This window comes from Maniola jurtina, chromosome 25 (assembly GCF_905333055.1).
Source record: "Maniola jurtina chromosome 25, ilManJurt1.1, whole genome shotgun sequence".
Lineage (NCBI taxonomy): Eukaryota > Metazoa > Arthropoda > Insecta > Lepidoptera > Nymphalidae > Maniola > Maniola jurtina.
In genome coordinates this window covers 6,378,472-6,403,245 of record NC_060053.1, presented here as the reverse complement: position 1 = coordinate 6,403,245, position 24,774 = coordinate 6,378,472, and the positions used below count along the sequence as shown (strand labels likewise).

The 24,774-nt window shown below is 38.9% G+C and overlaps 1 protein-coding gene and 1 long non-coding RNA gene across 3 annotated transcripts in view; both read right to left on the bottom strand.

Annotated features, from left to right (window-relative positions):
• LOC123878216 (ribosomal protein S6 kinase alpha-5-like) overlaps positions 1-24,774 on the bottom strand; it is a 120,459-nt gene that overhangs the window by 10,188 nt on the left and 85,497 nt on the right. For both annotated transcript variants that reach the window (XM_045925338.1, XM_045925340.1), the window contains exons 7-9: positions 3,937-4,109; positions 2,197-2,278; positions 1,334-1,496 (exon numbers count right to left, since the gene is read on the bottom strand). In XM_045925338.1, the coding sequence (XP_045781294.1) occupies positions 1,334-1,496; positions 2,197-2,278; positions 3,937-4,109 (418 nt within the window). The remainder of the gene's footprint in view (positions 1-1,333; positions 1,497-2,196; positions 2,279-3,936; positions 4,110-24,774) is intronic.
• Positions 14,343-21,433, bottom strand: LOC123878243. Its single transcript, XR_006798801.1, has 3 exons — positions 21,422-21,433; positions 19,653-19,658; positions 14,343-14,398 (listed from the first exon to the last, which is right to left on the bottom strand). It is a non-coding gene; the product is annotated as an uncharacterized LOC123878243 (long non-coding RNA).

The window sequence follows — 24,774 nt, the reverse complement described above, 5'->3', positions numbered from 1 at the left end:
AGCAATTAAAGCAGCAACAAAGCTAATTCTATTAATGGTGTCAGATCTATTAGCCAGACCAAATTTTTGGACTAACTAGTGTAGGTAGACTAAATTAAAGCTAGCCTCTCAAATTATGAAAATGACCATCCTTAATGGCCCAAACCAATAATAACAATTTTATTTTTCTGCAGTATTCACTGTAGTATACTAAGATAAAAATTGCGCAATAGACAGGTATCATATTCTATTTTTTTAAAGCGGTTAACTGCAAAAAATAGTTTTTGAATAAATAGGTAATCACCAAAATAAATGAAAATTTAAATAAGGATTTTTTTTATTTATTTAAACCATTTTATTGCTTTAAAGTTAAAAGAAGACTAAAATACAGCATAGATTTACACACAAAGGGCAACCTTATCAATAAAGTGATCTCTTCCAGGCAAAATGTTTCTAAAAAAAGTTTACTTGTAGTACCAAAGTAGAAAACTAACTAAGCTAAAAACCTTAATTCTTTTTGTCGAGGAAGGCGGAGGTCCACGTGTGGTGGCATTTGGCAGGCTCTCTAAAAGACCTAAGTCTAGCAGACGCATGGACTGGTTATGGATAATGCAAGGTGCGAACAGAGAAGGTGGTAAGATGATGATGATGATGATTATATTTATTTATTATTATTTAATTAGAACGGACATAATCCAATTACACTAATTGAATTACTAATTATTTATTTTAAACATATATGCAAGAAAAAACAAAAAATTTAATTCAATTAAAATCACAATTAAAAATAAATTTGTTATGTCAATAATAATCTAAATAAGCAACCTACAAATTCTCACAAAAGTGCAGGATCTGACCTATGAGGTCAGCCCAATTGTCGGCAAATATGTCACAGCGAGGGGACTCAATGATGTCTTACCAAGGAAAAGTTTATCGTAATGCTTGGGCGCAGAATCTGTAGGAGGCATGCGCGTGAACTCATCAGCAAAGTTGCAAGTGTACGCGACATGGGACAGCTGTGTACCATCTTTGATATTCTCAGTTAAATATTGAGTAGCGTACTGGGGAAAAATTAGCAAATGCGGGAAGCGAGGGCCGACTCATCAACCAATCGCGATCACATACACCAACTGATTAACTAATTGCGTGCACCCGCCATTCGCCGACCAATGGTGCCAATGTTCAAGTCGTTTGCGAGATACTGTAGGTACATGGTGTTTTCTGGAATAATGGGAGGTGGAAAAAATTCAGTTGGTGAGGATGAAGTTTGTAAGTAGCCGTAGTATAGTTGTATGGTGATGACGTTGGCGTTGAAGGTGGTGATGATGATATGATACAGATGATGATGTCTTACCAAGGAATAGTTTATCGTAATGCTTGGGCGCCTGCGCAGGAGAATCCGTAGGAGGCATGCGCGTGAACTCATCAGCGAAGTTGCAGGTGTCCGCCGCATGGGACAGCTGTGGGACAAACGGCGCCGCCACTTCCCGCCGGGACACGGCCTCCCAGTCCAGGTCCTGTAGGACAAAAATGGGACAGTTATAGAATAAAATCACACTTCACACCTTCACACTTTCACACTATCACACTTCACACTAATATTGTAAAGGCGAAAGTTTGTGTTAGTGTATGTGTGTGTGTATGTTTGTTACTCTTTCACGCAAAAACTACTGAATGGATTCGGCTAAAATTTGAAATGGAGATAGATAATATCCTGGATTAGCACGTAGGCTACTTTATCCCGGAAAATCAAGGAGTTCCCACGGGATTTTAAAAAACCTAAATCCAGCTAGTAGAATATATTGGGATATCGCTTGCAAATCCAGATCCTATATGTAGGTCAAAGTTGAGAAACGGATGAAATACCGCTTCCCAGTCCAGAATCAATTCACTTCTTTATTCGCATAATTAACGTGGGCATGGGTACAATAAACATACCGATGTTACAATTCTTATATTATTTTTATTGATTAGATGGGTTTCAAATTATATGAGTCAAAAATGGGACCCGCTTAAATATCACATATATTGCTTCCCAGCCCCGGATTAGGTGGGTGAAAAAATGGGACACAGTTATGGAAAGTTGGGGTAGATTTTGGCGATAACTAAGGTTTTCTTCAATTTTGGAACTCGGTCATCACAACTTAAATATTGGTTTTAATCAAGTAGGTATTTTTTTAGCATGGCTGGAAAATAAATTTGGAAATGATAGCTAACCTGGAAAAATGGATGCCTCTTCAGTTCTTCCGCATCTCCTTCACCGCCGCCGAGACGACGTCGCGGGTCTTTGACTAACAATCTGTAACGAAGACAAATTAACTTCAATTAATTGCTTTCATTTTTAACCCCTGACCCAAAAAGAGGGGTGTTATAAGTTTGACGTGTGTATCTGTGTATCTGTGTGTCTGTGTATCTGTCTGTGGCATCGTAGCGCCTAAACGAATGAACCGATTTTAATTTACTTTTTTTTGTTTGAAAGGTGGCTTGTTTGAGAGTGTTCTTAGCTATAATCAAAATTTTTAATTTACACTTATTGGCATTATTATTTTCAAGCCAAGTAAGCTAAAGTCTAAGTCGTCTGTGTGTGCATCAATAGCAACATTATGGGGTACACTTTTTTTTTGTAATGTTTTTATTGAAAGCTTACGACTAGTTTTTTTACTTTCAAATTATTTTTTATTAAAAGAAATTAATTCTAGTATCGACTATTCTCACAACTTAGTCGATACTAGAATTAATTTCTTAAAATGGACCCTTTCAAGTAAAGATTTTTATATAAACCTGTGAGGATGATACTGCCATTGTCGCAATTAAAATACCATGAGCCTACGTTGTAGTATTAGTTTACAAATAGCGAAATATCAAATTAAATTTGAATTTCGAGGGCAGGACCGTCGCTTCCACCTTAATAAAGTCTGCACTTCGATACGCACATCCTTGGGCACGAAGTAGCTACAGCTCACACGTTCGACACGGGGTAACTGCAACTCACAATGCGTTTGATGATTTCTCATCAAGTCATTATACTATAAACACGTACTTTTTAATAAAGTCGTTCGGCACGGGGTAACTGCAACGCACGATGCGCTTGGTGATTTCCTGCTGGGTGTTCTATGCTCCTTCTACCGTGAATGATGATATAAAAGCTCTTACTTTTTGATAAAGTCCTGCACTTCGGGACTGACATCGTTCGGCACGGGGTAACTGCAACGCACGATGCGCTTGGTGATTTCCTGCTGGGTGTTCTATGCTCCTTCTACCGTGAATGATGATATAAAAGCTCTTACTTTTTGATAAAGTCCTGCACTTCGGGACTGACATCGTTCGGCACGGGGTAACTGCAGCGCACGATGCGCTTGGTGATTTCCTGCTGGGTGTTCTATGCTCCTTCTACCGTGAATGATGATATAAAAGCTCTTACTTTTTGATAAAGTCCTGCACTTCGGGACTGACATCGTTCGGCACGGGGTAACTGCAACGCACGATGCGCTTGGTGATTTCCTGCTGGGTGTTCTATGCTCCTTCTACCGTGAATGATGATATAAAAGCTCTTACTTTTTGATAAAGTCCTGCACTTCGGGACTGACATCGTTCGGCACGGGGTAACTGCAACGCACGATGCGCTTGGTGATTTCCTGCTGGGTGTTCTATGCTCCTTCTACCGTGAATGATGATATAAAAGCTCTTACTTTTTGATAAAGTCCTGCACTTCGGGACTGACATCGTTCGGCACGGGGTAACTACAACGCACGATGCGCTTGGTGATTTCCTGCTGGGTGTTCTATGCTCCTTCTACCGTGAATGATGATATAAAAGCTCTTACTTTTTGATAAAGTCCTGCACTTCGGGACTGACATCGTTCGGCACGGGGTAACTGCAGCGCACGATGCGCTTGGTGATTTCCTGCTGGGTGTTCTATGCTCCTTCTACCGTGAATGATGATATAAAAGCTCTTACTTTTTGATAAAGTCCTGCACTTCGGGACTGACATCGTTCGGCACGGGGTAACTGCAACGCACGATGCGCTTGGTGATTTCCTGCTGGGTGTTCTTCTCTCCTTCGACCGTGAAAGGGGATGCCCCCGTCAACAGTTCATAGGTTAGCACGCCGACCGACCACCAGTCAACCGCCTGTGGACAACAGAGATAAAATAATTAAGTTTATGTCAATTTAGGTCAGCTAGTAAATGCTAACGTGAGTGTCTGTCTGCTAGCTTTTCACGGCCTAACAGTTCAACCGACTTTGATGAAATTTAGTACAGAGTTAGCTTACATTCCGGGGACGGACATAGGCCACTATTTATCCCGAAAAACTAAAAAGTTCCCACCTCCCGCTGAGTAACTCTGAGCATTCTTATGAGGCCCATAGTAAGCCCGCATGACTAGTCTTGGGTCAATGTCCAGGGTCCAGAGCCTCGATAGCTCAACGGTTGAGAAGCGGACTGAATTCTGAAAGGTCGGCGGTTCAAACCCCACCCGTTGCTATTGTCGTACCCACTCCTGGCACAAGCTTTAAGCTTAATTGGAGGGGAAAGGGGAGTATTAGTCATGATTAGCATGGCTAATATTCTTTTTTTTTTTTCAAATGTTTGTAAAAAAAACTCTTAATCTATAGTCTATAAGTATGTCTATTGTAAGTATAGAACTAAACGCCTACTAAAACATTTTTGCTTTCAATTAAAATAACCGAAGATTTTACACACATACGCCCAACACAACCGATCATTGCCGATTACACACATACTTATTTATATACTATATGTATGTTTAATATAGCACGCTTAACAAGTTTCCGCGTTACGAACCTTGAAGACATAATATAGTATTATCATGGTTATCATACTATGAGACTATGAGCAGTATATTATTATTTATTGTCCACTAAACATGGTAATAAGACTTGTATGGGTGTTTGTACCGATTTAATCTAAATACATAAAAAGAAAAATCCTGACTCACTGACTCATTAACACACAGTCCCTTAGACCTAGAAAACTGAAATTTTGCACACAAGTTCCCTTTATAACTTACTAGCCGATGCCCGCGACTTCGCCCGCGTGGATTTAGGTTTTTCGAAATCCCGTGGGAACTCTTTAATTTTCCGGGATAAAAAGTAGCCTTTGTGCTAATCCAGGATATTATCTATCTCCATTCCTTTCATTCAAATCCGTGTAGTAGTTTTTGCGTGAAGGAGTATCAAACATACACACACACACACATACAGACAAACTTTCACCTTTATAATATTAGTGTGATTAGCTGATGACCGCGATTTCATCCACGTGTATTTACTTTTTAAATCCCGTGGGAACTCTGATTTTCCGGGATAAAAAGTAGCCTATGTCACTTTCCATAACTTTAACTATATTCATGCAAAAAAATCACGTCGATCCGTTGCTCCGTCGCGGCGTGATTGAAGGACAAACCAATAAACAAACACATTTTCCCATTTAAAATATGGGTAGTGACTAGCTTATGCCCCGCAACTTCGTCCGGTTTGACTGCACAAACCCCTTTCAAAAAAATTTCAAATTCAAAATATTTTTATTGAATTAGACTTTTACAAGTTCTTTTGAATCGTCAAAAGCATCTACCACTGGTTCGGAATGCCCTAATTAATTACCCTCTTAGAGGTCGATTTTTTTCCTAGCTACATCATAATTATCAGTTATCTGTATGTCAAACAGCCCGATTCATGTAGTAGTTTGAGCTGTGCATCAGATATATACCTGTCAGTCAGTCACCCTTTTCACTTTATATATTTAAATAATGTTGATAAGGAATAAGGTCGGATTTTCCGAAATTTCCACGGCATGTAACATTTCGTGCCCTCAAAGAATTCAAAATGAAATGATAGAAATAAGTAGTATCTGAGGTCTTTATTACTGGGACAGGCGTGTCGCTTATTTTGAGCAACTCAATGAAACAAAAATAAACTGGTATCGCGCAAATAGACGTATAATTTGCATATAGTATACAGTTCAAAATATTATGTTGCTATGTACGCTAAGGATATTAAGTTCTCTGCAAATATTTTAAAGGGTCCGTATCGCTTAGTTTTAAGGCTCCCTTTATGGGGATGCCTTAGGATCACTCCGTTGTCTATCTGTCTGCCAAGGGAATCAAAACCTAAAGCGTACTTCCCGTTGACCTAGAATCATGAAATTTGACAGGAAGCAATGTTTATAAGCACAAGTAAAAGGGGAAATCTGAAAACCGTGAATTTGTGGTTAGGTACATCACAAAAAAAGTGTTGTTTCTTGTACGATGGTATGGAACCCTTCGTGTGCGAGTCCGGCTCGGACTTGACAGATTTTTTTTGTTTGAGTGGAGTGAATTGTTGGATATTAAAAAACAGCAGATGCCACTTCTATTAACCTATTTGCAATTCTGTGGTAGGACCGCAACTTTACCGCATTCGGAGAATCAGTATCTGCATTCTGCTTGTTGCTACGCGAAAAAGTGCCAAAAATTCGCAACAGCTGACCCAATTGAAGACCAAACAGACCGCCAAAGTAAATAAAACCTTATTTGATATATTTATAAGTGCCAATATTCTTTGAAACTGTACTAACTCAATTTCGTTGAAGGATTCAATACTCTATTACCGAAGTTTTAGAGTCGAGTACCTGTATTGTATTTGCATATCTTATAAAGATTATGTACATAGTTATACTAAATGAAACCTTAATGTACTGTATAATAAGTGCCAATATTCCTTAAAGCTTTTCAGCAAACGATTTGTCAATGTAATTTATTCTTTAGCGTTTAAATCATAGAGTTGAATTTATGGTGTTGTAAATCTTTACGATTATGTACAAGGTAACCTTCCGCAAGAGCGGCTGCGACCTCGCTACTATCACGTTCAAGGTTCGACTCCTGGCTGAGGTGTTAAAAGGTAATTTAGCTAAATTAACATTGCATGGTAACTGGCAAAGAGTGGGGTGTCTTTAGTTTTTCTATGAAAATAGAAATATTTTTAACCCCCAACTCAAAAAGAGGGGTGTTAAAAGTTCGACGTGTGTATCTGTGTGTCTGTGGCATCGTAGCTTTTAAACGAATGAACTGATTTTAATTTAGTTTTATTTGTTTGAAAGGTGGCTTGATCGGTGTTCTTAGCTATAATCGAAGAAAATCGGTTCAGCCGTTTGAAAGTTATCAGCTCTTTTCTAGTTTTCTTATAGAGGTTTTTGCGTCGGGGGTTCTTTTTAAATTTTAAGTTATTGATTCAATTAAGACCCTAGACCGCACAGCGATTCTTCTTCGCTCGATTTATTTTCCGCATACGGAATTTAAGTTGTATGGCGCTCACTGTGAATGCAGTACAGTTTAAATTAGTATTGCATTGAGTAAACGTTTACACAAGTGTAAATTAAAAATTTATAACACCCCCGACAAGTGAAGGTTACAGTAACTAGAAAAGAGCTGATAACTTTCAAACGGCTGAATTTCTTCGATTTTAGCTAAGAACACTCTCGATCAAGCCACCTTTCAAATAAAAAAACTAAATTAAAATGGGTTCATTAGTTTAGGAGCTACGATACACAGATACACACGTCAAACTTATATCACCCCTCTTTTTACACAACATTAAAATATACCAAGCGACATAAAAACTCTAATATTTCAGCGTTTATCAAGACGATCGCAGTCGGGTTTTAGTTTTTAACTTTATCTTGTACAATTTTTAGTTCGTTTTAAAAACATTGAAAATTGAAACACATCTTAATTTTTTTTAAATGATGTGACCACAAACTCGCGGTTTTCAGGATTATTCCTGTACTTTTGTGCTATAAGACCTACCTACCTGCCGAATTTCATGATTCTAGGCCAACGGGAATTACCCTATAGGTTTCTTGACAGACACGACGGACAGACAGACAGACAGACAACAAAGTGATCCTGTAAGGGTTCCGTTTTTCCTTTTCAGGTACGGAACCCTAAAAAACTCAAAAATATATACAAAAATATGGCTGAGAAAATCGCTACGGAGGATTGACGCGATTCGCATATCGCAATGAGTTTGACATTGAAGTTTTCACGAATTTTTTTATCACGCTAATCTTACTCAAGGTTGCATAATCGAGTGTTAACAAAGGCTATGTTGACCGTGTACTCGGCGTAAAACACCTACATATCATCACATTATATTGAAAATGTGACTGACTGACTAATCTATCAAAAACGCACAGCTCAAACTACTGAACGGATCGGGTTGAAAGGCATGCAGATAGCTATTATGACGTAGATATCCACTAAGACAGGATTTTGAAAATTCATCCCCTAAGGGGGTCAAATAGGGGTTTGAAATTTGTATAAAATTATTGAGTATGCAGTGCCTTTTTGCCTAAATGAAGTGAATTGAACCCCTAAGGGGGAAAATCGGGATTTGAAATTTGTGTAGTCTACGCGGACGAAGTCGTGGGCATAAGCTAGTAATAATTATATAAAACGAACATGTGACTGACTGACTGACAGACAGCGCACAGCTCCACGAGTCGGACTCGCACTAGACTGATGTGCTATGTTTTATGTAGGCATATTATATGCAGACAGGTATATGATATTTTATACATATAAAGCAAATAACCAAAGAAGTATAATTAAAACGCTAACCCACTTGTATATAGGTTTGTGTGCGCTCTAAATAAGACGCCCCATTTGAGGCGCTTGCCCAATTGAATACCTATCTATTGTATCATTAGGGAATTAGATCACTTATGTAGGCAATGGTGCTACGAGCAATTCAGTACACAAAACTTAGGCCCGGTTTCCACCTAAGCGGACCGGAGACTTGTGTTCAGCCGATCAATCAGATTTAAAAAAGAATACGTGTAATGTTTACAAGTCATCCATTGATAAATAATCTGTGGGTCGATTCCGGAAAACCTGTATCAATCATTATTACAATCGCAATTGTTGGGATTGGCTAAAATGGCATTCTTGTTGCAAAAAAAAACAATGCGTTTTAGCTAATAGCGAGAGAGTGTCGGCGAATCAGAGGTGATTGCAATTGTCACACTGTAGCTGTCATTTTACCGTAATCGAGCTCCTGATATCGTCTGTCCACCTAATGGGAGGTCTTCCAACATTGTGGTTTCCAGTACGGGGTCACCGTTCTAGCATCTTGGGACCCGAAAGTCCATTGATTTTTCTACCTATGCGCCCTGCCCATTGCCACTTTAGCTTAGCAACCCGCTGAACTATATCGGTTACTCTGGTTCTAGGAATCTCCCCATTTCTGATTGGATCAAGTAGAGAAGGTCCAAGCATAGCTCTCTCCAGTCATTTGCATCGTAATTCCGAAATCCAAATAGGTAATTTGGAAGGTTTAGGTAAAATTCCACTATCTATGAGTTTTGCAGACATTTGAATAGTAATTTGGAAACTGCAAGGTTCAACGTTGAACCATTGTAATTCAGTTATCTGATTCTTGTAGCGATACTTTGCCTTGAGAATTTGAAATGTCTCATTATTATCTTTGTGGAAGACCCTTCCAATGATGCGCTTTCGGGTACTAGGTCGTCATTCTAGTACCTTGGGACATCTACGTCTTCTATCGGTTTTCGAATTATGTCTCTGCCCATCGCCTTCAGCTTCGCAACCCGTTAAGCTACTCGTATATCGATAACTCTGGTTCTCCTACAAATCACCACATTTCTAATTACATCAAAGTCAAAATCATTTTATTCAAAGTAGGTATAGGTACAATTGTACTCCTTTTGATGGTCGAAATTATTCAATTTGTACGATATAGTGGTGATAATTAATTACGTAACTTTTAAAGCTACGAGGGTTCCAAACGCGCCCAAGTCTGAGAAGAACCCACAACAAACTCAGCCGTTAACTTCATCAGTTAGACAAACTCCAAGCATAGCTCTCATCAAACATTTTGCATGAAAATTCCTAAATCCAAACAGTTTTTCGGAATCCTATTAAAAGCTAAGGTAAAATTCACTGTCTTGAAGACCTTTGGCAAGTAATTTGGAAATTGCAAGCATTCAAAACGTCCAGGCTCAACGTCGAAACATTGCAATTCATTTATCTGATTCTGGTCGCGATACTTGGCCTTGAGAATTTGAAATATCTCATTATTATCTTCGTTTCGCCGGCAAATTTATGAAAAGCCAGTTATTGTTAGACGAGGCGCAACCTTGGGACGGAATATTACAAAATTACGATCACCGTTGTAAGGTTTCAGTGATATTTAAAATAATGGTCAAGTGCGTGTCATCAGAACACGCAGGCTATCTGCGTACGTACGAATTTGAATCGTACGAATAATCCTGACTTTACAAGTGCCTACTGTGGGAGTGCACAGGTTGCGTGTAAGTACGACTAACTCGCACCCAGTCTACACGCTCCCATAGTACTGGGAAGTTCGGTACGTGTTTGCACGAGTCGAATTCGTACGAAAACTCATCCAAAGTGCGGGTCAGCCGCAGAGTCGCAGTTTTTTTTAACTGGTTTTAGGGCTCTGGGTTTTAGCCCTTTTGAGCCTTCGCAGTTTTTCTTCATTATTTCTTAAACGGTAGATTTTTTTCAAAAAATGGCAGAAACGAAATATTGGATTTAAAATACCTATTCATGAAAAAGTATACTTGTTTGTCGGTTTGTCTTTCACGTGGCGAGAAGTAGTGGAGTAAGGGATCGATGTGATTTTATGCATGGATTTTAAAAAGACCAGGAAAGTGACAGGTTACTTATTTCGGAAGGTTCTCACAGAATTTAAAGAATCTAAAACCATGAGGACGAAGTCGCGGGCATCAACTAATCACGTATACCAAAGAACCACCACCCAATCGAGCCAAAATCGCCGTGGCCATTAACAAAGCGGTGCCTTCCTAAATAGTATTGTAATATTAAGCTATCGTTTCGCCTAATACGTAGCTACCTACTTGAACAGCATTCCTTGACCCGGTTAGAGGAGTATAAGTGATTGACAGAGTTTGTTTCACTTTGACCAAGGACTGTTGACGAAGTATTTTGGATAGAAGGTGTTATTTTGCGGAAGCTCATCATATACAGGGAACCCACAAGATTAATCCATATTTCCATATTAATATTATAAATGCGAAAGTGTGCCTGTCTGGCTGTCTGTCTGTCTGCTACCTTTTCACGGTCCAACGGTGTAACCGATTCTGACGAAATTAGGTACAGGGTTAGCTATGTCCCGGGGACGGACATAGGCTACTTTTTATCCCGGAAAATCAAAGAGTTCCCGCGGGATTCTTAAAGACCCATTCACTTAACCGATTTGTATGAAATTTGGTACCGAAGTAGCTTGCGTCCCTGTAATCGAAATAGGCAACTTTTTATCCCGGAAAATCAAACAGTTTCCCACGGGATCCATAAAAATCTAAATCCACGCGGACGAAGTCGCGGGCATCCTCTAGTTCGCTATAATCCGCCAAAACAGACAAATCTGTATACAATTGCAAGCAATTGTGCATTGAGGAGTCTACATCTCCTGAGGGTGCTTCGGTGTCGGAACCCAACATATGATGAGTGTGTTCTAGAAGATTTACTAATGTGGTGTTGTGTGTTGGTGTTTTGCTTGCTTTTCCTTCTTCTTTGGTAGTGGGAAGGGGCGGTGCATATCGTACGCTGCGCATACCTAACAGATTTGTTTGTTCTGACGGGTTATAGCGAATTAGGTAAGCTTGTGGTCCCTCGGGACAACGTATTGATGTACACCAGATTATTTTTCGCCGTAGAGGGCTAATATAGACTTTTAAATATTAATTTCACTTATATTTTGTACTGGTTCATCAGCTCAAAGCGGCTCTTCAGCTAAATAGTATTGTAATATTAAGCTATCGTTTCGGCTAATACGTAGCTACCTACTTGAACAGCATTCCTTGACCCGGTTAGAGGAAAATAAATGATTGACAGAGTTTGTTTCACTTCGGCCAAGGACTGTTGACGAAGTATTGACGTAGTATGAGATTCTTTCGTCGCAGCAGAGGGCTATATAGCCATCGATGTCTATATAGCTATTTAAACTAATTTTTTACTTATACATAGCACTAGTTTTTGCCTGCGACTTGGGACTGCATGGAATTTAGGTTCTGAAAAATCCCAAAATTTCAAAATGGGCACTGAAAACTAAAAAGTGCTATGATCTATCTATACCTACTAATATTATAAAGAGGTAAATGTAAGTTTCTTTGAAGGAAATAATCTCTGGAAGTACTGAACCGATTTTAAAAATTCTTTCAGCATAATTTTATATTATTTAAAAAAAAAATTGAGATCCCTGCGAAAATTGTAATAAGCTTCCTGTTCGAAGCCGAGCGGGTCGCTTGATACGAGTGCCAGTATGACTCGCACTTGACCAATTTTATTGGCCATGGCAGCTATTTTCATTTTTATTAATTACTAGAGGATGCCCGCGACTTCGTCCGCGTGGATTTAGTTTTTTAAAGATCCCGTGGGAACTGTTTGATTTCCGGGATAAATAGTTGCCTATGTCAATTGCAGGGACGCAAGATACCTCGGTACCGACTTTCATACAAATCGATCAAGCGGATGAGTATTTAGGAATCCCGCGGGAACTGATTGTTTTTCCGGGATAAAAAATAGCCTATGTCCTTCCCCGGAATGTATCCTAAGTCTATACAAAATGTCATTAAAATCGGTTCAGCGGTTTAGCCGTGAAAGCGTAGCAGACAGACAGACAGACACACTTTCGCATTTATAATATTAGTATGGATTTTTTGGTATAGCGGCAACAGAAATGTAGGTACATTGTGTGAAAATTTGAACTCTAGATTTATTACCGTTAACGAGATACAGCTCCTCACGGACAGACCGACGGATGGACAGCGGAGGCATGTGGCGGAGGCTTAGTAATAACAGAGACCGTTATTTAGCACCACTCGGGCACGGTAATATTATCTATACAGTATTCTAACTCGGCCGTTTCTTTGAAATAAATACCTACAGCTACGCGGTACGTAAACATGCGATAGGGCTGCCTGCCGCCAGCATTTTAATTTTTGCCTACTTTGTGTTTCCATCTAGTTTTGTGATTGTAAATATACTTTTTTATATAAACAAATAAAATACTTTGTGAATTGCATAGGAAATGTCCAATAAAAATGCGTGTTGTTTTTTGATTGGTAGATTTAATTAAAAAATCATGTTTATGATTGAACAACAAATCGGTCTTATACATTCGAGACCGAAAAATATTTGCGCCTCGACTGAGATGTAGGAAATTAAACGAACGTTACGAATTATTAAATTTTAAAGTTTAAAAAATCCGCATTCTAGTATAAAGCTTTTAATCAAAAATTGTTTTGGGTGACATGGACAAGATGGAGAAAATGGAATATCTTTTCCTTGGTTATAGATACCTGCAGTTACTTTACAATTTATATATTTGGTTTTAAATGAAGTTCGGAATATTTTCTCCATTTTTTGCATATATTTCATAAAATCATCGCTGGGTACAATCAAAAAAGTTTGCGAATTAATCTTATTGTAGTCCCGGTACCTTAAATACCGACATTCTGAGCTGAAATTGTGGCTTCTTTGATCGGGTTTCACATACAACGAAAAAATCGCGTGGTTATTGTTAGAAAAACAAAACACCGCCCGTTCGTCACTGCGGCACAGTCGCGACTGTCTGCGTGTCGAGCGCCTGCCGACATCGAGGTGCGTAGGTATAGCTTGCATTTCGCCCGTTTGTATGAAGTTGGAATACTGTATACATACCATTACCGTGACTCGGGTGCGGGAACCCTGACATGTGGCTAGTCTCCACCCTACTGGCAAAGCCGTGCCGCCAAGCGATTCGGCGTTCCGGTACGATGCCGTGTAGAAACCAAAGGAGTATGGATTTTAATGAAAACTGCCATACCTACCCCTTCCAGGTTAGCCCGCTACCATCTTAGACTGCATCACCACCAGGTGAGGTTGCAGTCAATGGCTAACTTGTATCTGATTTTTAAAAAAATAAGCGACATTTTCGTAGACTTTTAGAGTGACTCTATTTGTAATGTTTCCCATGGAAGTTAAAGTCAACGTGTCGCGGTCACGTGGCCGGCGCGGCACCGGCGCTCGTCGCGTGACCAATAACAAGCGGTTGGCAAATTGCCATGCCATTATATTGGGTACACTTTTACCTTTACAAATATTGTATTGGGTGAATCGGTTATTGAGTCTTTTTTTTAATAAGAAATAGCGAGCAAACGAGCAGGCGGATCACCCGGTGTTAAGTGATTACAACCGCCCGTGAACATTTGCAGCACCAGAGGTACCACAGATGCGTTGCCGGCCTTTCAGGAATTTGTTGATCCGCCCCTTGAATAACGTTGTAAATCTTGTGAAAACACCGACGATATGCACAGTTTGCATGTGCGTGGAAAAAGGATCTGGCAGAACGGGCGGTCGATGTGCACCAGACACCAAGTCTGGATCCAATAAACTCTTTATAAAGTCTGGACTTTATCTGTTGCCAGATGATGTGGCGAATCCTACAAACGAGACCCTAAAAAGGTACGAAAAACTGAAAAACCGGTCAAGAGTCCAACTCGCACATGAATGGTTCCGTACTATGAACCATCGTACAAGATTAGAACTTTTATGTGCAATACTGCAAGTTAATGACGGACAACGCCATCTACATATGATTTAAGTTAACCAACTATTTGTTCACGAACACATTCTAATTACTTTTGTGATGCACCTAATCACAAATTCACGGTTTTCGGATTTTTTCCTTTGCTTATATACTATACTACTACCTGCCTTTCATGATTCAAGGTCAACGGGAAGTACCCTATAGGTTTTGATTCCCTTGACAGACAGACGTACAAAGAAGTGATCCTTAAGGGTTCCTTTTTTCTTTGGAGATACGGACCCTAAAAATTTAAGTAGGTAAGTATAAGGATTTTTATTACGATGTCAAGATTAGGATTTTATTTTGTTCTAGAGGAGTTAAAGGCCCTAGGTTCCTATGGCCTCTGACCTTTTCCTTCGGTCAATCGGAATGACTAATGACATTTTGATGAAAAGCGTGACAAGACCGCATTTAGATACTAGTTGGCAATCGACTAGTAGATATCGATTTAATGGTGTGGTCCCACACTATCGGGATTCGGCAATGATTCGAGTTCGGGCATACCATAGTTCGGCCACAAAATTAGGTAACTGGCTACTATTCAACATACTATTCAAAACACGTGCTTTTACATGAATTTGTAAATCCATCGGCAGTACCTCTGGTGCTGCAAATGTTCATGGGTGTCGGTAACCACTTAACGCGTGAAGTGTGCTGTGGTGCATTAGATATATCCCGGAGAACAAAGAATTTCCGAGGGATTTTGAAAAACCTATATCCACACATCCATTCCATTACATTCCATCAGCCTGTATGTGTCCATCGCTGGACATAGGCCTTTCCAAGAGCCACCAAACACTTTCCTCCGCCCTCTTCATCCACCCGCTCCCCGCCACCACGCTTATACATTCGGGTTTGTTTTTTGTAGACTTGCGCTTGATTGCAATCAGACCTGCTGGCAAGTGATGATGCAGCCTAAGATGGAGTGCGCTTTCCTAGAAGATGCCTATTCACTCTTGACTTGAAGGTTGATAGGTATAGCTATCAATCAATCAATCAGCCTGTTTGTTTAGGGCTTAGGTCTTCTTAAGAGCGCGCCACCACACACGGTCGTCCGCCTTTCTCTCCACCCACTTCCCACTACTACTACATAGTATAGTTATAAGCGCATAAGATACGATTGACGCCAGCCACACAATTCGCGATATCACGAACCATTTGCCGAATTCCGGTAGTGGAGCCGTACCATAAACGAATCGATGTATCGCAATCGCATCGATTGTGCAATCGACACAATAGTGAATTAATTCGGTGGTTATGCAATGGCGATTGCAATTCTACCGTATAATAATATTAGAAATGTAGATTGTAATGTATTTATGTTTTTCTTACACGTGCTTAGGTAACCTACCTATACTTAGGTGCCCAGATACGTAATAAATGCCTTAGTGTTTTCAAATTGTACTATAATTAATTGAGCTTTTCTATTGCTCATTAAATTCAAAAGGTGCAAAAGAGCTAGAGAGCTTATAGAACCTGCTTATAGAGCTGAGATTGCAATACAAAATCCGTCAAGTGCGAGTCGGATTTGTACACAAAGGAATCCGTACCATCGTAAAAGAAATAACACTTTTTAATTTTTTTATTTATTTTTTAATTATTTATATATTTTTTATTACTTGTTGTTATAGCGGTAATTGATATACACATTCTGTGAAACTTTCAACTCTCTACCTATAACGGTTCACAAGATACAGCCCGCTGACAGACTGACGGAGGGAGGGACGGACGGAGTGCGGAGAAATACGATTGTTACGAACCCTAAATAATACTCATTCTGAAAAAATTTTCATTTCAAATATGGAGCACGCCACGTGCCGCTAAAATGACATAAACCACATGCGACATGCGAATCCAGATACAAGTTCAGGGTTGACCGACCGGTTGGACCCACTGACCCACTTCGGCGTCCTACTAACCCCGATACTGTGACCTTATGTGTGATGACGCCAAAAATCATATTTTTTGATATTTACTTTCTATTCCATATTTGGTTTACGCGTAATTGCAATGATTATTACGAAACGCTATGTTATGAAACAGCAACACATTGCTGAAAAAATTACAAGGTTCAAAAGACTAGAATCCAGTGCCAAATGAAAAATAAGTGGGCATTCCCGATTGTTTTTAACATATGGAACGCCACGTCACGTGCCGTTAAAATGACATAAACCACAGGGTCGCATACCCGATCACAGGGTCATAATGCGAATCCCGATACAAGTTCAGGGCTGACCGACCGGTTGGACCCACTGGTCCACTTCGGCGTCCTACTAACCCCGATACTGTGACCTTATTAATGACATTTAAACTGATTTTCCCCCATATTATTTAGAACGTAATCTACTATCTATTCCATATTTGGATTGAGCGTAGTTGCAAAGATTGCGAAACACTGATATTATGTATGTGAAAAATCGGTCACGCCTTTTGCCTTGCCACAATGCCTTTCTGGCTTCCGTTTTCCCGCCAGCTACAATACTGGGACCTTAAAAAGAAGAGTGAATAGGCACCTTATAGGCTGCATCATCCCTTACTTTGGTGTGATTGCAGTCAAGTGCATGCCTTCATAGTAAAAAAAAATACAAGGTTCAAAAGACTAGAATCCAATGCAAAAAAAAAATAAGGAGCCTTTCCCGAATAACGCATAAAAAAAAATTTAACTATGGAACGCCACGTCACGTGGCGCTAAAATGACATAACCACAGGGTCGTATAGTGCGAATCCCGATACAAGTTCAGGGCTGACCGACCGGTTGGATCCGCGGACCCACTTCGGCGTCCCACTAACCCCGTTACTGTGACCTCGCCGCGCTGGCACGTTTTAGCGCTACTAGTTACAACACAAGCAATTTCAAACCTTAATTGCATTCAACAAAAGATCTAATTCAGACTAACATCAACGTATTGCTTGCATACGGCTCGCTTGTAATCTTTATTAGCGATTCGAGACTTTATGCAACAAGTTATAAAGTCAATTTTTAAAATTTAAACATTTACTTCAGCATTGATGATTTGTTACACAGGTAATTTGAGACTGTAATACATAGTTGTTTAAGTCGATTTTAGATTAATTGTACCATTGTAATCCTGCGTATACAGACATATATAGAGAAGAGATTTGAGACTTTGTTGCTTAGGAAATAAAGTTGGTTTCAGATCGATTGGATTATAAACAATGGCCTTAAAGCTCGGTGAAATTATTTCGTTATCATTGCTTGATTGTGTTACGTTTGTTTTAAAACTATGTAGGTAATTATTACGAATAATAGATTTATTTATAAAAGAAAAATTTTAAATCTATAACGCCAACTTTCATGAAATATAATTTAATTGAATTTCAAAGCCAATATTCGGTTTTGTGTCAGCAATCCACACAAAATACCATTTCAGGTTTGTAACACATTTCGTCAACGAGTTACTTGCGACATGCGGATAGATAGACAGACAGACAGCAGAGTGACATTAATAGAGCTCCGTTTTTCCCTTTGGGTACGGAACCCTAAAAACCGGCGAAGTGGGAGTCGAGCATGTGCAATGCATGCATGAGCAATGAACATATTTTGACGCCTGCCAGTGCCGTCGAAGCTTCGACGTTTTTAACCCCCGCCCGACCCAAAAAGAAGGGGTATTATAAGTTTGACGTGTGTATCTGTGTATCTGTCTGTGGCATCGTAGCTCCTAAACTAATAAACCGATTTTAATTTAGTTTTTTGTGGCTTGTAATGTGGCTTGATCGAGTGTTCTTAGCTATAATCCAAGAAAATCGGTTCATCCTTTTGAAAGTTATCAGCTCTTTTCTAGTTACTGTAACCTTCACTTGTCGGGGGTGTTTTAATTTACACTTGTGATACAAGTTTCCAACTGTAGTGAACTGTGTTTTAGTGCACTCTGACCGAGGATTCCGAATCCTTACCTTGTCCGTAGATTTTCAGATTGCTTCGTAGTAGTCAGCAACAAAGCTAAGTTTGTACCCGCCCATACTCGTTTGTACTGGCGAGTGCAAACCTAACTTTAGAGCCTCGATAGCTCAACGGTTGGGGAGCGGACTAACTTTCGAAAGGTCGGCGGTTCAAACCCCATCCGTTGCACTATTGTCGTACCCACTCCTGGCACAAGCTCTACGCTTAATTGGAGGGGAAAGGGGAGTATTAGTCATGATTAGCATGGCTACTATTCTTTAAAAAATAAAAAGGTTTGTTGCTGACTGTACCCAACTACTAGTAGGTAAGTATGTGTAAAACACGTAGGTAGCAGTTACGATAAAATAACGCTGAAATAGCGTAACGAGCTATTTCTGTACCCTCCAACTGTCCGCGCGTCTGCCGGCCGCGTGGTGACATTGTTAACCTTCTATTTCTGACTATTTTGAACAATTCGTTACCAAAGAGTCTCTTTTTTTTTTTTTTATTAAAAAAAAAGAATACTAGGCCATGCTAATCATGAGTAATACACCTCTTTCCCCTCCAATTAAGCGTAAAGCTTGTGCCAGGAGTGGGTACGACAATAGTGCAACGGGTGGGATTTGAACCGCCGACCTTTCGGAATTCAGTCCGCTCCTCAACCGTTGAGCTATCGAGGCTCTGTACCCGAGGAGTTCAAAACGGGACCCTATTACGAAGCCTTCGCTGTCCGTCAGTCTGTCTATCAGCGGGCTGTACCTCCTGAATCGTAATAGCTGTAGAGACTTGAAATCAGAGCCTGGATAGCTCAACGGTTGAGGAGCGGACTGAATTCCGAAAGGTCGGCGGTTCAAACCCCACTCGTTGCACTATTATCGCACCCACTCCTGGCCCAACTTTACGCTTAATTGGAGGGGAAAGGGGAATATTAGTCATGATTAGCATGGCTAGTATTCTTAAAAAAAAAAAAACTCAGATTTTATAATCTTAAAGTAATTTTGATATTTCTAGAAAGTAGAAATACGTCGAATACCTACTAGTATTTTGATAAGCTAGTAAATAATTTTCTCTAATACGGAAAATACCTAAGCAATAACGTCATATTCCGTCAATAATCTAATCGTACGTAAAGAGAAGGCCTGACTGGCGACTACCAATAACAACACAACTGACGTACACAGAGCCTGCGATCGACACGACAAATTGAAATGTACTCGTGTTATGTACGTAAATACTATACTACGTATGCCTAGCTATGTACGTATATCGACGTCACTATCACAACAACATGTTCGCAAACAAATTAGACACATAGGTATAATTTATAACTTCATTACGTAGGAAAACTATGTAATATGACATGTTAAGATTTGGTACCAATCCTCTGGGGTTTTTTTATGGACAAAAAGTTTTCCAGAGCTCAACAACTACTGGAGGGATCAAGCTGTTAGGCATGCAGTTGACTATTATGACGAAGACATCCGCTAAGAAAGGAGTTTTGAAAATTCTACCCCTAAGGTGGTAAAATAGGGGTTCCATAAGCTAGTTTCATAACAAAATTTAATATGCCAGCACAGCACTCAGCAAAGTTTTTAGAGTTCCATACCTCAAAAGGAAAAAGAGACCAATATAGGATCTCTTTGTTGACTGTTTGTCTACGAGGATGATATAAAAGCTTAATTTGCTATAATCCGCCAAACCAACGAAATCTGTATGGTACGCAGCACCACACAAATTCCAACACCACTTGACGCGCGTTTCGCCCCGACACCGGAGCATCCTCAGGAGATAATCTGACTGTCTGTCTGTCCGCCTGCCCATCTGTCATGTCTGACAAGAATATCTATAGGGTACTTCCCTTTGACCTAGAATCATGAAACTTGGCAGATGGTAGGCACAAGTAAAGGAAAAATTCGAAAGCTATGAATTTTGGTTATATCACAAAAAAAAATATGTGTAAGTACACAAAAAAATTAATTTACTAAGTCACATATAGATGGCGTAGTCGGTTATTAACTTGCAGTGTTCTGCATAAAAGTGTTAGATGTATATTTTTTATAATGATACGGAACCCTTCGTGTGCGAGTCCGACTCGCACTTGACCGGTTTATTTTAACTTGTTTTAATCCAAGTAGGTATTCAGCGTTTCACAGAGCTAAAAGCTAGAAGCGTTTTACAAGTTAAAAGAGTAAAATTGATTACAATGCAAATTCGCGGAAAATCCCCTCAGCCATGAGACGGCATTGACAAGAGTCGAGAAAAAGTCGATTAATGACTAAACATCAGCCGCTTAACATAAAAACTATTAAGTACAATCGATTTCGGTCCTTTCACTTTAGCAGATCGGCGCGTTTTGTTGGTTTTTCTAAAATGCAGACATGAAATTTTTAAAAAAAAATTGGGAGCCAGCAGGGGCAGGCAGGTGCGCTGTCGCCTTATCTTTCAATCTAGCTATCTTCTGCCTATACATATAAAATAGTAAGTATCGTGACTGACTGATATATTAGGCACAGCCTAAGCCGTTAGACAGATTAAAAAATTGGAGGGCATGTTCCTATCCTGGGGATATCCAAATAGGGATAAAAAGTTGCCTATTAATTTACGGGACACAACCTACCGTTGGTACCTCTTTATCCATATTAATCGGTTAAACTTTAAGAAGCCTTTAAGAATACCGTGGGAACGATTGATTTTTTGGAAAAGTAACCTAGAATGCCGTGGGAACTCTTTATAAAAAATCACTTCTTGATAAAAAATAACCTAGATCCGTCCCCGAGATGTACCTAAATCTGTCTGTACCAAATTTCATCAAAATCAGTTAAACTGTTGGGTCATGAACAGACAGACAAACAGCGCATTTTCGCATTTAAATATATTATAATAGGTAGAGGTACTTATGGAATGGAATTGAACTGGTAAAATATTATCAAAAGTTCACCAGCCACCACCGGCAACGCTCAAGTTACCATTCGGTCGTGATTCTCGCAACGTTCGCGTTCGTTTCACTTTTGCGGGCACTTTCTCTGCTAACGGTATTGTAAAGCCGGGCGCACACCGACGCTGTCAGGCGGAACTGTTACCGGGTGACGAGTTACTTATTGAACCGGTCTATTACTGTAGCGGTTTCAAAAATAAATGGTTGCTATGCGGACCTCCTTTTGGACTTTAATAATCAGGTCTTTCTAGCCGACTACGGCAAAGCCTCATTCATCAAAAAGGATTTTGATGAATGAGGTGTCAATTGATTTGTTATTATGGTCCGGGTGACATAGGCTACCTTTTTACAAAATAAATCGACCTGATGTATGTAGCATCCAAAAAAGTGGAGGTCCCCAAAATTTTTTTTATTGTATAAAAATTTCAAAATGGCTGCCACAAAAATTTAAAAGTATTACATTTTTGTTGTACGATGGTACGACACCTTTCGTATGCATGCCCAACTCGAACTTGACCGTTTTTTTTGTCCGATGATAAATTAGGCAAAATTGACAGGTTTTTTAGGCTACCCTTTTCCACCCCAAACATTTTTATAGGGATAGAGCAATATATTAAAACCTGTCATTTCATTTTAATTCAGAGATTGTGTACTGTATAAAAGAATTAGCCACAATTATCACGTTTTATTGTAAAACTCAAACCTCAATTATTTCATTAGCATTAAGTATAAACAAAACATGTAACAAACAAACAACCTGTACGACATCAATTTGCATTTTGCATCAACGCCATACCATATTTACCGAGACTCGCCAACTTGCTAAGTAGGGAACTTGATTTGACCTTACAATTGACCATAATAATCTGTAACATTACGGTACTGTGTTACCGGCTTAATAAACACCACTTGCTAATCAAAAGTAAACCATAACACCTGCACATAAGAGTCTACATTCCTATGTAACATTCCGACGCTAAACAAAACTGTCGTTAGTCCAATATGGGACGTTAACGTAATATAAACCATAAATTGTCGTAATAAGGTTCTATTTCATTTAATATTATATTTTATTTGCCATACCGTTCTAAAAAAAAGTTCAACGTCCAAAGTGTAATTTGCAACAAAGTAAAAGCTTCCAGATAGCAAATTTATAAACAACAACCGGTAATCAATATTGAATAGGTAAATTATAAATTGCAATCAAAAATAAACTCTATAACTATACCATCAAAGCAAATTTTTCCTAATAGGTAAGTTCACTAAGTCGCGAAAAACAGATTGGTTGGTAGGTGCCTTTAATAAAATTGTTATTCAGAAAGTAACTGTAGATAAAAATTGAATTTGCATTAAATCTCAACAAAATAGCCGAATTTTCTCAAATCCGGAAATTAACCGGGAAAATTAATTTTAATGCCACACTATTGCTATTGTAAAAGCAACTTTATAACAAACTGCTAAAGTCAAATGCACCCTCATCGCCGAAGATATCCGAAATATGATGATACAAGTTCATACAACTATTTTACTAATATAAAAGCAACTGTAAAACAACTTGATAGAGTGAAAATTTCAACAAACAGTCGGATTTAGCTGAAGAAAAATGTACCTACCAAATTCAATATCCTAAAAGCAACTATGACAGTAGAAAATAAAGAACAAACTACAAAGTATAGGCGAAGACACCCGAAGTCAATACCAAACGCGTTCGTGTCAAACGCGTGCGCATTCATTTCAAAAGTCAATGATTTCAATAAAATCAACTGTAAAACAAGAACATAATAGTTAAATTTTCAACAAACTGATGGAGTTAACTGAAGAAATATTATCAATTTCAATATCCTAAAAGCAACTATAACACTAGACAATAAAGAAGAAACTACAACGAACAGACGAAGACATCCGAAGTCAAACCAAGCGCGAAAGAAAATGATTAAAATAAAATGAACTGTAAAACAAGACTACAGAGTCGAAATTTCCACGAACAGGCGAAGATACCCGAAGTCAACCGAGCGCTCGCGTGCGCAGTATTGAAAGTCGGTGGTGGTGGTAGTGGTACCGTAATCTTGTGTCATCCGTTACGAGCGGTGAAACTTATTACGTGGACCGCTATCTTATGGGATAAGAGCAGGGGCCTACCTTACTTGACCGGAATTCTTTGATATGTGGCACACTTAGTATTCGGCCGCGGAAGCGCGAAATGGCAGCGAAACACTAAAAGAACACTTTCTTTTAAAGAAAAGTACAAGACCATAGAACATAACACTACTCTTTTTGTTATCTCTCATTAATGTACAGCTTATGTCCGCAACTTCGTCCCCATGGACAACACAAATTTTACCCCCTAGGGATTGAATTTTCAAAAATTTTGTACGTTAACAAGCCCTACCTAGACTATTTCAATATTTTTTTTAAGTTATAAATTATTATTATTATCTCATGATGAAATCTTTTCAAAAAAGGAAAAAATAATTATTTTAGTACTATACGAAGACTTTACAAAAATTACAAACAAATTTTACCAATTACAAAGTTACAAATTCTTCTTCTATCTTATGATCTTAAATACTTAGAGAGGATCTTAATAAAGAACAAAACAATATTTACAAAAAACCGTACTCAAAACGCAAAAAAAAATATTTTTTTATTTCTACACGTACTTAAATTGCTGAAGTCGGGCGAGCGCTTAAACATGCTAAAAACTGTGGTGAAAACATTCAAAGATAAGCCTCAATTTTTCCCCATGACCTTAATACCAATTATTTAGGTAAACCTCACCTTTAGGAAGACAGAAACGAACTTTTAAAACTCGTAGGATTTTTTTGGCAACGGGCCAGGGAAACGAGACTTGAGTAATACAATATTATAGCTATAGTAACAGCGTTTCGCACGTTTTTCACCATTGCATTGGGACCAAATAACGGTTTATTAAAAATTAATGGTGCGGTTCATTACTTCTTTTAAGCATAACAAGGAAAAGGACATTGTTCTGCCTCCATACAAGTTTCGCCTAAAAACCATCAGTCATAAAATATTGATTAACGGGTTCAAAAAAACCTCTTTAAATCCCCGAAAGTAGATTGAAACAACGGACACTTCTGAGAATTTAGTTATTATCAAAAATGTTTTCGATTTTGAGGTTATATTTTACCTCGCTAGTCCCGTTTCGGTTTCGAGTTTCATTAGGTAGGTACTTATTTATGGATACCTATGTCTTTGAGGTTTCTGTTAAATGCTGTCAAAATAGCTTTGGTTTAGGTAGGTAGATAGGTACTCATTTTACTTATTTGGTACCTACTCGGATATTCATTCGTAAGAGGTAAGTAGGTAG